The following is a 13,684-nucleotide window of genomic DNA, read 5'->3' as shown; positions in this document are numbered from 1 at the left end:
GTCAGAACATTTTAAAGTCATGACCCAGATGACAAAGCTGTTTCATCAGTTGTCAACACAAATAAGAGGACTTCCATACAGCCACTTAACCTGCTAGATAGCAATGAAATCTCACTCAAATTATACCAAATCATCTTAAAGAAACAAAGCACAGATATGGTATCAGAGGCCAGGTAGTAGATGTTTGACGAAATATTTTGATCCATTTTATATATATCATCATCATCATCATCATCGTTTAGCGTCCGTTTTCCATGCTAGCATGGGTTGGACGGTTCTACTGGGGTCTGTGAAGCCAGAAGGCTTCATCAGGCCCAGTCAAATCTGGCAGTGTTTCTACGGCTGGATGCCCTTCCTAACGCCAACCACTCCGTGAGTGTAGTGGGTGCTTTTTACGTGCCACCCGCACTGGTGCCAGACAGAGCTATATATATATATATATATATATATATATATAGATTCAAATGAATATGGTACTTAGGTTGAGGCACCAGAATTTAGTATGGTATTATCCATACAATTTCAGAGTAAGGTGATTAGAATCAAAATAAGCAACAAGGATATCCAGAGGTAATGCAGTACGACCGTTCCATGCAACTCCATTTAATTGAACAATGCAATCATTACATCAATTTAGAATACAAAGCAATCTTCAGCTGCACAAAGACATAGAATTTAATTAAATTAAAACAGATGGACACATTAGTATAATTATACCTAAAATCTCCAAGGAGTTAAGGAGATAGACAAAGAACATGCTGTCTGCTGGAGTGAGACCACCATCTCAGATGAAGTCATTTGACATGTCTAAGCTTGGTAGACTAACTCATATACTAATTCCATCAATAAATGTCTTAGTCCCAACAGACCACCATCTCAGATGAAGTCATTTGACATGTTTAAGATTGATAGACTAACTCGTATGCTAATTTCTTCTCTCTTCACAGATTCCAGAGTATTGCCGTAATATGGACGAGAGTGAAATTATCGAGCAGTCCTTCTCACTGATATTTGCCTTTGATGAGATTGTTGCCCTTGGTTACCGAGAGAACGTGAACATTGCACAGATTCGCACTTTTACAGAGATGGATTCACACGAAGAACGAGTGTTCATGGCTGTTAGACAGGTGAGAAGAATATTATATCATCATAACTATCTTGCTCTCTCCTTCCCTTCTCTCCTCTCTCTCCCCCTCCCTCCCCTCTCTGTCTCCCTCCTCTCACTCTCTCCCTCTTTCCATTCTCTTCTCTTCACCCCCCTCTCCCTCCACCTCTCCCCATCCTTCTCTCTCCTCTCTCCCTTCCACCCTTGCTCCCCTCTCTCCCTTCCACTCTTCCTCCCATCTCTCACCCCTCTCTCCCTTCCACTCTTCCTCCCATCTCTCCCCCTCTCTCCCTTCCACTCTTCCTCCCATCTCTCCTTCTCTCCTCCATCTCTCCTCTCTCCCCTCATCCTCTCCTCCATCCCCTCTCGTCCCTCCCTTCTCTCTCCTCTTTCCTCTCCTTTGTCCCCCTTCCTTCCAGCTTTTATTGTCCAGCCATGTCAAACCCTCCTGAGTTGTTCCACGGAAGTTATTTACAGTCGTGAAACTGCTGTGTATAACCCTCTCCCTCCATTCTGTTACAGACTCAAGAGAAAGAGGCTCGTGACACAATGATGAAGAAGGCTGAAGAACTACGCCGCATGAAGACAAAAAGTGGTGGCAGCAACATGCGGTCACCTGGATTTGGTGGAGGCTTTGGTAGTAACAGCAGTGGGGGCCGCATGGAATCCCCCATTATCGATACCACTATTAATGACACTGTTAAATCATCATACACTGCTCCTAGGTAAGCATTTCTCATTAACCCTTTTCTAATTAACCCTTCAGCAGGTAAAATAATACCTTTGTTTCAGTTAAGTTTTGAAAATTACAAAGAATTTAGGAAAGCAATTTTGTTTACCAACCACATGGTTCTGGGTTCAGTCCCACTGCGTGGCACCTTGGGCAAGTGTCTTCTACTATAGCCTCACGCAGACCAAAGCCTTGTGAGTGGATTTGGTTTCTAATTAACCCTTCAGCAGGTAAAATAATACCTTTGTTTCAGTTAAGTTTTGAAAATTACAAAGAATTTAGGAAAGCAATTTTGTTTACCAACCACATGGTTCTGGGTTCAGTCCCGCTGCGTGGCACCTTGGGCAAGTGTCTTCTACTATAGCCTCACGCAGACCAAAGCCTTGTGAGTGGATTTGGTAGACGGAAACTGAAAGAAGCCCGTCGTATATATGTATATATATATTTGTGTGTTTGTGTTTGTCCCCCTAGCATTGCTTGACAACCGATGCTGGTGTGTTTATGTCTCCGTTACTTAGCGGTTTGGCAAAAGAGACCGATAGAATAAGTACTGGGCTTACAAAAGAATAAGTCCCGGGGTCGAGTTGCTCGATTAAAGGCGGTGCTCCAGCATGGCCGCAGTCAAATGACTGAAACAAGTAAAAGAGTAAAGAGTATATATATACACACACATACACGTGAAGGCGCATGGCTCAGTGGTTTGAGCGTCGAGCTTATGATCATGAGGTTGTGAGTTCGAATCCTGGATCGGGCTGCATGTTGTGTTCTTGAGCAAGACACTTTATTTCATGTTGCTCCTGTTCACTCAGCTGTAGAAATGAGTTGCGACATCACAGGTGCTAAGCTGCATCTGCCTTTCCCTTGGATAACACTCGTGGAGAAGAGAGGCCGGTATGCATGGGCGACTGTTGGCCTTCCATAAACAACCTTGCCCGGACTTGTGCCTGTGGGGGTAACTTTCTCGGTGATCAAAGGGGGTCTCAGTACACACACACTTATGTTATCACTTGGTTAACCATGTGGTACACTAGTTATCTCACTGTTGCCCGTGTGATGCATAAGTTATTCTACCGTCAAAGAAATTTTAGCAGGAGTGACTGTGTGGTAAGTAGCTTGTTTACCAACCACATGGTTCTGAGTTCAGTCCCATTGCGTGGCACCTTGGGCAAGTGTCTTCTACTATAGTCTCGGGCCGACCAAAGCCTTGTGAGTGGATTTGGTAGACGGAAACTAAAAGAAGCCCGTTATATATATGTGTGTTTGTGTTTGTCCCCCTAGCATTGCTTGACAACCGATGCTGGTGTGTTTATGTCCCCGTTACTTAGCGGTTCGGCAAAAGAGACCGATAGAATAAGTACTGGGCTTACAAAAGAATAAGTCCCGGGGTCGAGTTGCTCGATTAAAGGTGGTGCTCCAGCATGGCCGCAGTCAAATGACTGAATCAAGTAAAAGAGTAAAGAGTAAAAGAGTATGTTTTATTTGGGAAGAAGGGACAGATAATTTCAGTTGGGCACAGTTCTGGGGAAGAAGGATTGGGTGTTTATTTGATGGTCAGAGAGGTTCAATGGTAGGTGTGTGGTCTTAGGTGAATATCGCATAGAATTGAGAAGTTGAAGGGAAAACAGGCTGTTGTAGTAGCAATAGGATGGAGGGGAGGTGTATATCAGTAATTGGGGAGTATATGTAATTGTCAGTTAGTGGATGAGTCTTTTGTACATTGTGAGGGGATGATTATTACCTATGTCTATCTCGGCTTCAATTCTCTCTCTCTCTTCTCTCCACAGCAAACCATTGGGTCCAAGTAAAGCGATGAAACTTGGTAGCAAGACTAAAGACGTTGATTCTTTTGTGGATCAACTCAAATCAGAAGGCGAGAGTAAGTTTTCTCTCTTTCACTCTCTCACTCTCTCTCTCTCTCTCCCTCACATACACACTCAATTTTATCTTCTGTCGGCCTCACTTTCTTTTTTTAATACAGATATCTATTAAACACATTGAGATACTGTAACCCTCTGCATATGATCTTGGGGCTATCTACAAAATTGGTAGAGCGTCAGACGAAATGCCTTTTGTTATTTGATTATGTGTCTTTAAATCCTATCCTTGTGTTTTGGTCTTCACCATGGACACTGCACAATGCCAACAGTTGGATATTAATCCCTAACCAAATGTTACACCCAGTAACTCCACGAGGCTCCGGCAGGGGATGGTGGTGATCCCTGCTGTACTCTTTCACCACAACTTTCTCTCACTCTTACTTCCTGTTTCTGTTGTACCTGTATTTCAAAGGGCCGGCCTTGTCACTCACTGTGTCACGCTGAATATCCCCGAGAACTACATTAAGGGTACACGTGTCTGTGGAGTGCTCAGCCACTTACACGTTAATTTCACGAGCAGGCTGTTCCATTGATCGGATCAACCGGAACCCGCATCGTCGCAACCGACGGAGTGCTTCCACACAATGTTACACCCAGCTGTACTAATGTCATCTGAATGGCCTCTACATGGTTACTTGACAGGCTAGAAATAGCAGCAAAATCTCCCTATTATCACTCTCTACTATCTTAAAAACAAAAACACACATTGGTTAATGTTGACCTAGATATTCTCTGTTTGAAAATAATCCGGGATGGTCATAGCTGGAACATCTTTTACCAAGGGGGTGGTGGAGAGCTAGCTACTCTAGTGGCTGAACTGGGTTATACAACAACACATTGAACTGGTCGACTGTAGATGTTGATATTGTTTGTATTGTTTATTTCCAGCTGTCACCTCAAGCAACCATTCCTCATCTACTATAAACAAGGTCTCTACACCAACTGTTAACCAGGAAAAGTAAGTACCCACAACCACTACACCTTCTACTGTTACTTGCTAACATTGAGGAGAGAGTATATGTAAGTATGTATGCATACGGTGGTGTGTGTCTATCACCCAGACTGTCGGATGTTCTACACCACTGGTCATATTGCACACCCAATTCTTTCTTGATTGTGCCATTCTTTTCCACCTTGTTTTATGGAATCCATTTCTCGTCATTGTGGTGGTCTTCAGATTGGCCTTTTCCAATCCCTTGGATACTGCTCGACAACTGCATAGATCCACCTGCTGTCTGTGAACTTCGCAACATGCTTGACTCAGTGGGAATTGTTATTTTGGTGTTCTCAGTAGACTCCATCCAACCCATGCAAGCGTGGAAAAGTGGTCATTAAAATGATTTTCTACATACATACATATATATGTGTATGTATGTATGTATATATATATATATATAAAATAAAATACAAAATGGGACAAGACCGCAAAACATCCGGACAACTAGGTGATACAAAAAGGGACAACAAAACATCCAGATAGACGATACAAAAAAACACGGATGGGTCATTCGAAGCCTTTTATCTTCAGTCAAGAACTGGATCATCTTCGCAATTTCAGCTGATTAATCTTGACTTTTTGGAGATGATCACCCTTGGCATTCAACCTTCACTGCAAAATATCATTCGTAACTAAGCCATATGTTTGTCAATGAATTATATTTTCTCTTGTCAAGCTCTAGATATTACTTTAATTGTTAATGTAATTACAACAATGCAGATTTCTGGGATTTAGTTTTGACTCTTTAGATGGACAAGCAAAATAAAAAAACATTAATATCTGTAAAATTTTCCAAGTAATTGAAGCTAAGTTTTACCCTGTTACTGTTCATGTCCTTTGAGGTAAAAGACTGACAGATCATTTTCGTTTTCAACAGAATGTCTTCCTGAATGTCATGGGTCAGTCATAGCTTTGCAGATGCCATAGTGATTACTAGTTTAAATATTTAATCCATACCTGCATGGCTCAAACAGAATTTGTTGATGCAGGTTTCTTATAATTAGGTCCCCTTCCTGTTGTCAACACTCACCTGTTTCTAATTAAGGTAATATTTCCGATGGAAGGCTGGAAACAAGCAACTTCACTTGTATGACGGTGATGCTCATTTACATCACATCAGGAAAAGAGTACACACACAGATAAACATCATCATTTAACATCAGTTTTCTATGCTGGCATGGGTTAGATGGTTTGACTGGAACTGGTAAGCCGGAGAGCTGTACTGGACTCCAGTCTGATTTTGGCATGGTTTCTACAGTAGGATGCCTTTCCCAATGCCAACCACTCCAAGAGTGATAATGTGTGTATACGATCTAGTGGTTATCGTGTTGTGCTCATGATCACAAGATCTTGGTTTTGATTTCCTGACTGAGTGGTGTATTGTGCTTTTGAGCAAAACATTCTATTTCACATTGCTCCAGTTCATCCAACTATAAATAAGTAACCCTGTGACAAGCTGTCGTCCCACACAATGTTGTGATCTCACACACTTGTACACAATGGAATTGGGAGGCCAGCCCTATATGTCCTAAGACTCAAGGGGCCCACTTCAGCTTCCATCCACCAGACCCACCCACAAGGCCTAGGTTAGCTTGGGGTCCCAGTAGAAGACACAAAGACAGCAGCCCTAGCTGTTACACAGCAGGATAGAACCCAAGACCACATAGTTGGGAAGCAATTATCTAAATTAATCAGTAGAATGTGTGTTGTGTGTTGTGGCTGGATCAGTTCTGACCAGAGAGTTAGGTTCAGACGGAGACTACTGCATCAAACCATAAATATATTTTTGTTTTTGTTTTATTTTTTTAGTGTCCATTTGCGAATAGAAGAGAAAATAGTTGTACAAGCTGGGCGTGATGGTGGCTTACAGAATTTGGAAGTGTTTGGTTTAGTGAAGTTAAAGGTTGCAGATGACAAGTTTGGAAAAATCAAAGTTGCCATTTTGAATAATGATACCAAAGGAATTCAACTTCAGGTGAATACATTTACATTCAACATTATTGTTATGAATTATTATTATCATTATTATTATTAACCCTTTAGCATTCAGATTATTCAATCAAATGTAATATTTATTGATTCATGTTGCTTTGAATTATGTATTATCTTTTAGTTTTGAGCTTTCGATGATGCGATTGTTTATTTTTAGAATAACATTGTAGGGTAGGTGTGAAAGGCTAGATCTGGTCAGTTGGAACAAGATAGGTAGAATATTTTGATTAAATATGGCCGGTTTAAATGGTAAAGGGTCAAACCCAATTTATGCTTTACACATCCACACTTTACAGAAAATGAAATAAATTGGTCAAATCTTTGGGCCAGATATGGCCAGTTTAAATGCTGTGAAGGCCTAAAGGTACTGAGCTGGCAGACTCATTAGAATAGCAAGAACAATTGCTTACTGGCATTTCTCCTGGCTCTTGTAAGCTCTGAGTTCAAATTCTGCCAGAGTTGACTTTGCCTTTCATCCTTTTTAGGGTTGATAAAATAAGTATCAGTCAAGCACTGGGGTTGGTGTAATCAACTTCCTCATACCCTCAAGATTACCGCTCTTGTGCTAATATTAATAAAACTTATTATTATTAGTAGTCGTACTAGTAGTAGTAGTAGTGACAGTAGTAGTGGTGGTAGTAGTAGTAGCAGTAGTAGTAGTAGTGGTGGTGGTGGTGGTAGTGGCAGTAGTAATCAAAATCAAATTCAATGACTGGCATCTGTGCTAGTGGATCTCTAAGATCATCATTTGAGCATGGCCGTTGCCAGTATTGCCTGACTGGTCCTCATGCCGGTGGCACGTAAAAGCGTCCACTACACTCTCAGAGTGGTTTGCGTTAGGAAGGGCTTCCAGCTGTAGAAACTCTGCCAGATCAAGATTGGAGCCTGGTGCAGCCATCTGGTTTCGCCAGTCCTCAGTCAAATCTGTACATATACATACATTGTGTATGTATATGTATCTGTGTTCGTCCGCCTCCCCCAGTACTGCTTGGCAACTGGCGTTTGTGTGTTTATGATGCTGTAACATAGCAGTTTGGCAAAAGGAACTGATAAAATAAGTACTAGGCTTTAAAAAAATAAGTCCTCCTGAGGTCAATTTGTTTGACTAAAACCCTTCAAAATGGTGCTAGCGGTTAACTGGCGTTCATGCCAGTGGCACGTAAAAAGGACCATTCAAGCGTGATTGTTACCAGCACCGCCTTACTGGCACTTGTGTTGGTGGGCAGGTGGCACATAAAAAAAATGTAATTTTTTCGTGGCCGTTGCCAGTACCACCTGACTGGCCCTAATGCCAGTGATATGTAAAAGCACCCACTTAACGTCTCGGCGTGGTTGGTGTTAGGAAGGGCATCCAGCTGTAGAAACTCTGCCAGATCAAGATTGGAGCCTGGTGCAGCCATCTGGTTCACCAGTCCTCAGTCAGACCTATTTCTTTATTACCCACAAGGGGCTAAACACAGAGGGGACAAACAAGGACAGACATAGGTATTAAGTCGATTACATCGACCCCAGTGCGAAACTGGTACTTAATTTATCGACCCCGAAAGGATGAAAAGCAAAGTCGAGTTCGGCAGATTTTGAACTCACAACGTAACGGTAGACGAAATACCGCTAAGCATTTCGCCCGGCGTGCTAATGTTTCTGCCAGCTCGCCGCCTTTCAAACCATCCAACCCATGCTAGCATGGAAAGCGGATGTTAAACGATGATGATGATGATGATTAGTATTAAGGCAGTGAGCTGCCAGAATTGTTAGCATGTCTGATAAAATGCTTAACAGTATTTCATTTGTCTTTACATTCTGAGTTCAAATTCCACTGTTATTTTTATCTTTTTGATGTCCTTTATATAAGACAGTACAGTACTAGCTGCTCCAGTGATAATGTCTCCAAGGCGGCAAGCTGGCAGAAACGTTAGCACGTCTGGCGAAATGTGTAGCCGTATTTCGTCTGCCGTTACGTTCTGAGTTCAAATTTCGCCAAGGTCGACTTTGCCTTTCATCTTTTCGGGGTCGATAAATTAAGTACCAGTTAACCACTGGGTCGATGTAATTGACTTAATCCCTCTGCCTGTCCTTGTTTGTCCCCTCTATGTTTAGCTCCTTGTGGCCAATAAAGAAATAAGAAACGTTAGCACGTCGGGCGAAATGCGTAGCCGTATTTCGTCTGCCATTACGTTCTGAGTTCAAATTCCGCCGAGGTCGATTTTGCCTTTTATCCTTTCGGGGTCGATTAAATAAGTACCAGTAATGCACTGGGTTTGATATAATCGACTTAATCCGTTTGTCTGTCCTTGTTTGTCCCCTCTGTGTTTAGCCCCTTGTGGGTAGTAAAGAAATAGATAATGTATATTCCTGTATCATTGTTATTGTTGTGAAGGGTATCCTTTTCCACTTCTTTTAAATGTCTTTTTCTCTCTCTCTCTCTCTCTCTCTTTCTTAAAGACCCATCCCAACATTGACAAGAAGTTATTCAGTACTTCATCCTACATTGGTTTGAAAAATTCTGAGAAACCATTTCCTTTACACCAAGATATTGGAGTCTTAAAATGGCGTTTCCAGACACAAGATGAGGCTTTCATTCCTTTGTCAAGTAAGTAAACACACACACATATGCACACATCAATGACCATACTAGTAAAAAGAGAATTAGATTTAGTCATCAGCATTCATTTTTCCATGTTTGCGTGGGTTGATTGGAACTTGTTGAGGGAGATTTTCTATGGATAGACGGACTTCCTGTTGCCGACCCTTGTCCTTTTCCAAGTAAAGTGACATTTTCCCTCATGGCTGCACATACTTCCCTGTAAGATTGGAATTAAAAGATACCACTTGTATGACTGTGACACTTGTTTACAACAAGCACACAGTGTCAAGACAGAAACACCAATACACACACACACACACACATGTGTATGATGAGCTCTGCTATTGTTTGTATACACGTCTCATTGTACAGTATGGTTCTATATTCAAGAGATGAGGAATTATGTACATTATTTATATTATTTACGTTCGATGGATATTTGTCCTCCTCTTGTTTGTTGTTGACACAACGTTTCGGCTGATATACCCTCCAGGCTTCTTCAGTTGTCTTGGGGGAATTTACCTTAGGAATGAGAACCCAGGTTCGAAATTTCCCCAAGACACCTGAAGAAGGCTGGAGGGTACATCAGCTGAAATGTTGTGTCAACAACAAACAAGATGAGGACAAATATCCATCGAATGTAAATAATGTTCACTGTATAGTAGTTTTACCATTGTCTGTTTGTAGAATCATGTCTTGTAGTATTCTCATTTTCCCTTAGTCAGTACATATTTCAAATCTTTACATTGCATAAACCTCATATTTCATGATTATAGTCGCAGTTACCTACCATACAATGTGTCTTTTATTATGTAGTTATCAAATCCAATACTGCACACCCCATTACATGAATATATGCACTTTCTGTATTTCAGTAAATTGCTGGCCCTCAGAAACTGGATCTGGCTGTGATGTCAACATAGAATATGAACTGGAACAGCAGAACTTAGAACTAAATGATGTTGTTATAACTATACCATTGCCGTAAGTAACACCTGCCTATACTACACCACTATTGTAGTATGTAGTACATGCCTATACCATAGCACAAACTATAGTGGTTGTCATGCCACTGCCTGTTCAGTCAATGTTGTGTGCAAAAATATTTCACAACACCACCATTGCTGAACATCAAAATATTTGATTGCACCATAAATTGTGACCCTCCTATCTTTTATAGCAGTCTTTTAAAAGAGAAAGATATGATTTTCAGAAATTTAACTGCAATTTTAGCAGGTCAAGTGACTGTAGAAGCTCACTAAATTTATATAAGGTGCTACTATTAAGTTATTCATAGGTAGGAACCACATCTTAACTGAAACTTATTTAATTCATCTTAGTAAAAAATCTGTTTTTTTAATTTTTTTATCACTGGAAGTCAGCAAGCAATATTGTAATTATATTACAATACTAGACAGTACTAAAACAAATATAATGTTACAATAATATTGAGTGTTGTAAGATGTATTGTAATAATATTGGTACAATTATATACTGTACTGTATAAAAATCCAATATTTTTTACAATACATACAGATATACAGTGCTATAACAAAGATGATTGTTGTTGTTGTTGTTGCTGTTGCTGCTGCTGCTGCTATTTTCACTGATACATATTGTTGTTGATACAGGTCTGGTGTTGGATCTCCAATTGTTGGTGACTGTGATGGAAACTATACATATGAGCGCAGCAACAACCAGTTGCTATGGAACTTACCACTTATTGATGCTGCAAACAAGTCTGGCAGTATGGAATTCAGCATCAATGGACATCCAGAAGATTTCTTCCCTGTCAAAGTGTCTTTTGTCTCCACAAAATCGTACTGTGACATTCAGGTAAGGACAATTGACTAATGCCAGCTTTCTCCAAGATAAAAGGCTTTCTGTTTAGACTAAGGAATAGAAACTATGGTCTCTGTATAGAATATAACTGTAGAAGTGTAAATATAGACAATATGTGAGCTGTAGAAGTCTCAATAAAGACAATGGGACAAGTAGTAGAAATCTATATATAGATCATAGGGCAAGCCATGATGTAAGAAGTAGAAGTCTAAATATAGTCCATGGTGTATGCAGTCACCATCATCATCATCATCATTGTTTAACGTCCGTTTTCCATGCTAGCATGGGTTGGATGGTTCAACTGGGGTTTGGGAAGCCAGAAGGCTGCGCCAGGCCCAGTCTGATCTGGCAGTGTTTCTACGGCTGGATGCCCTTCCTAACGCCAACCACTCTGTGAGTGTAGTGGGTGCTTTTTACGTGCCACCTGCACAGGTGCCAGATGAGGCTGGCAAACGGCCACGATCGGATGGTGCTTTTTACGTGCCACCGGCACAGGTGCCAGATGAGGCTGGCAAACGGCCACGATTGGATGGTGCTTTTTACGTGCCACCGGCATGGGGGCCAGACAAGACTGGCAACGGCCACAATCGGATGATGCATTTTACGCGCATGGGGGCCAGTCGGGGTGGTGCTGGCAACGGCCTAAGTGCATTACCTTTACACCATTCAATATAGCCCATGGGGCAAGCAGTAGAAATCTAAAGATAGACCATGGTGTAAGCATGGTCTAAATATAGTCCATGGGGCAAGCATAGTCTCTGTGTATTTATGTAATCGCATGTGTGGATGTGTGGTCTGAAGCTTGCTTCCCAACCACATGGTACCAGGTTCAGTCCCACTGCATAGCACCTTGGCTAAGTGTCTTCTACTATATAGCCTTGGGCCGACCAAAGCCTTGTGGGAGGACTTGGTAGACAGAAACTGTATGAAGCCTGTCGTGTGTATGTATTTGTGTTTGTGTCTATGCTTGTCCCCCCCACCACCACTTCGTCGCTTGACAACCATTGTTGTGTTTATGTCCCTGTAACTTAGTGGTTCGGCAAAAGGGACGATAGAATAAGTACTAGGCTTTAAAAAATGAGTCCTGGGGTTAATTTCTTTGACTAAAACCCTTTAAGACAGTGCTCCAGCATGGTTGCAGTCAAATGACTGAAACATGTAAAAGAATATATATATATATATATTGTGTCTGTGTTTGTCCCCCCAAAATCGCTTGACAACCAATGCTGGTGTGATTACGTCCCCGTAACTTAGCGGTTTGGCAAAAGAGACCAATAGAAAAAGTACTAGGCTTACAAAGAATAAGTCCTGGGGTCGATTTGCTCGACTAAAGGCAGTGCTCCAGCATGGCCGCAGTCAACTAAAAGAGTAAAAGATATATATATATATATATATATATATATATACACATACATACATACACACACATATGTAAATATACCTTAGTATAAGTAGTAGTTTCAATATAACCCATGGAGTAAGCAGCAGAAATCTAAATATAGACAGTGGTGTTAGAAGTGTAAGTCTAAATATAGACCATGGGGCAAGCAGTAGATGTCTAAATATAGATCATGGTCTAAGTAGTAATAAGTAGTAAAAGTCTCAATGTAGACTAGGGGAAGGTAGCAGAAGTCTATATATAAACCAGATTGTATAGATTATTCTGTAAACACTGGGGCCGTTATGGTCTTAATATAGACCAAACAGTGTAGGTATATGTGAACATCCTTTTATTCTGTGACTGTAGAGGCGGTCATTGCAAACTGGGCAACTGTATATTATAGGAGCTGGACGCCTTAATGCTCACCACTTCGCTGTGAAATAAGTCCAACCTGTTAATCAGTTAGATAGACTGACACAGGCAGAGTTACGTACCTTACCTAAGCACATGAACTTAATGGAAGTTGAAAGAAATTTGTCCAATCAAGTTGGGGGCAAGGGAGAAAACAGATTTTTGTCTTACCCAAAGGCATGTTATTGTTGTTGTTGTTATTTAGCTCAAGGTCCACCTTGATCTAGCAAACAAATGATCAAAAATTTTCTAGATGTGACTATCCTGTCTTTTTTTCTAACTATTATCCAATGCCTTTTTTTTTTAAACTAAGTATCATGTGATTCGAAGCAGGCTTAAAAAAAAAGTACTGGGGTCGACTCATTCGGCTAACATTCTTCAAAACACTCCACAGCATAACTGCAGTCAAATGACTGAAACAAGTAAAAGATGACAGGGAATTCCTAATAGTACATAATAGGGCTTATTAAACATCAAAAGGCAATGAGAATCCACCTGAGTAGAAGAGGAGTCAGAGAGGACCATAGGTAAAAAAAAAGGGGTTGAGACTCACTGCCCTGTATCATGACATGTCACAGCTCTAACTTCTTTCTCATCTTTTTTTTTTTCTAGATCTCTGAAGTGATCACCACAGATGATGAACCTGTGAAATATTCTTCTGAAGTCGTATTCTACGTTGACAAATATGAAATTGTGTAAAGGACATCAGCTGCTTGCTTTGATTGGGGTGGGGTTCACTTAAGTCTCTCTCTCTCTCTCCCTCTT

General features: G+C 41.0%; 1 protein-coding gene across 2 annotated transcripts in view; it reads left to right on the top strand.

Moving 5' to 3' along the window:
• Positions 1–13,684, top strand: part of LOC115221430 (coatomer subunit delta) — a 39,481-nt gene that overhangs the window by 25,671 nt on the left and 126 nt on the right. For both annotated transcript variants that reach the window (XR_005002941.1, XM_029791611.2), the window contains exons 4-12: positions 948–1,127; positions 1,628–1,830; positions 3,620–3,711; positions 4,601–4,670; positions 6,519–6,684; positions 9,144–9,291; positions 10,161–10,269; positions 10,917–11,121; positions 13,532–13,684. The exon at positions 13,532–13,684 is cut by the window's right edge. Coding sequence is in view for 1 of the 2 variants with exons in the window: in XM_029791611.2 (XP_029647471.1) it covers positions 948–1,127; positions 1,628–1,830; positions 3,620–3,711; positions 4,601–4,670; positions 6,519–6,684; positions 9,144–9,291; positions 10,161–10,269; positions 10,917–11,121; positions 13,532–13,618 (1,260 nt within the window). In the remaining variant the exon portion in view is untranslated. The remainder of the gene's footprint in view (positions 1–947; positions 1,128–1,627; positions 1,831–3,619; positions 3,712–4,600; positions 4,671–6,518; positions 6,685–9,143; positions 9,292–10,160; positions 10,270–10,916; positions 11,122–13,531) is intronic.

This window comes from Octopus sinensis, linkage group LG18 (assembly GCF_006345805.1).
Source record: "Octopus sinensis linkage group LG18, ASM634580v1, whole genome shotgun sequence".
NCBI classification, from domain to species: domain Eukaryota; kingdom Metazoa; phylum Mollusca; class Cephalopoda; order Octopoda; family Octopodidae; genus Octopus; species Octopus sinensis.
Note: the sequence above shows the minus strand (reverse complement) of the source record. Positions and strands in the feature narration are given on the sequence as shown.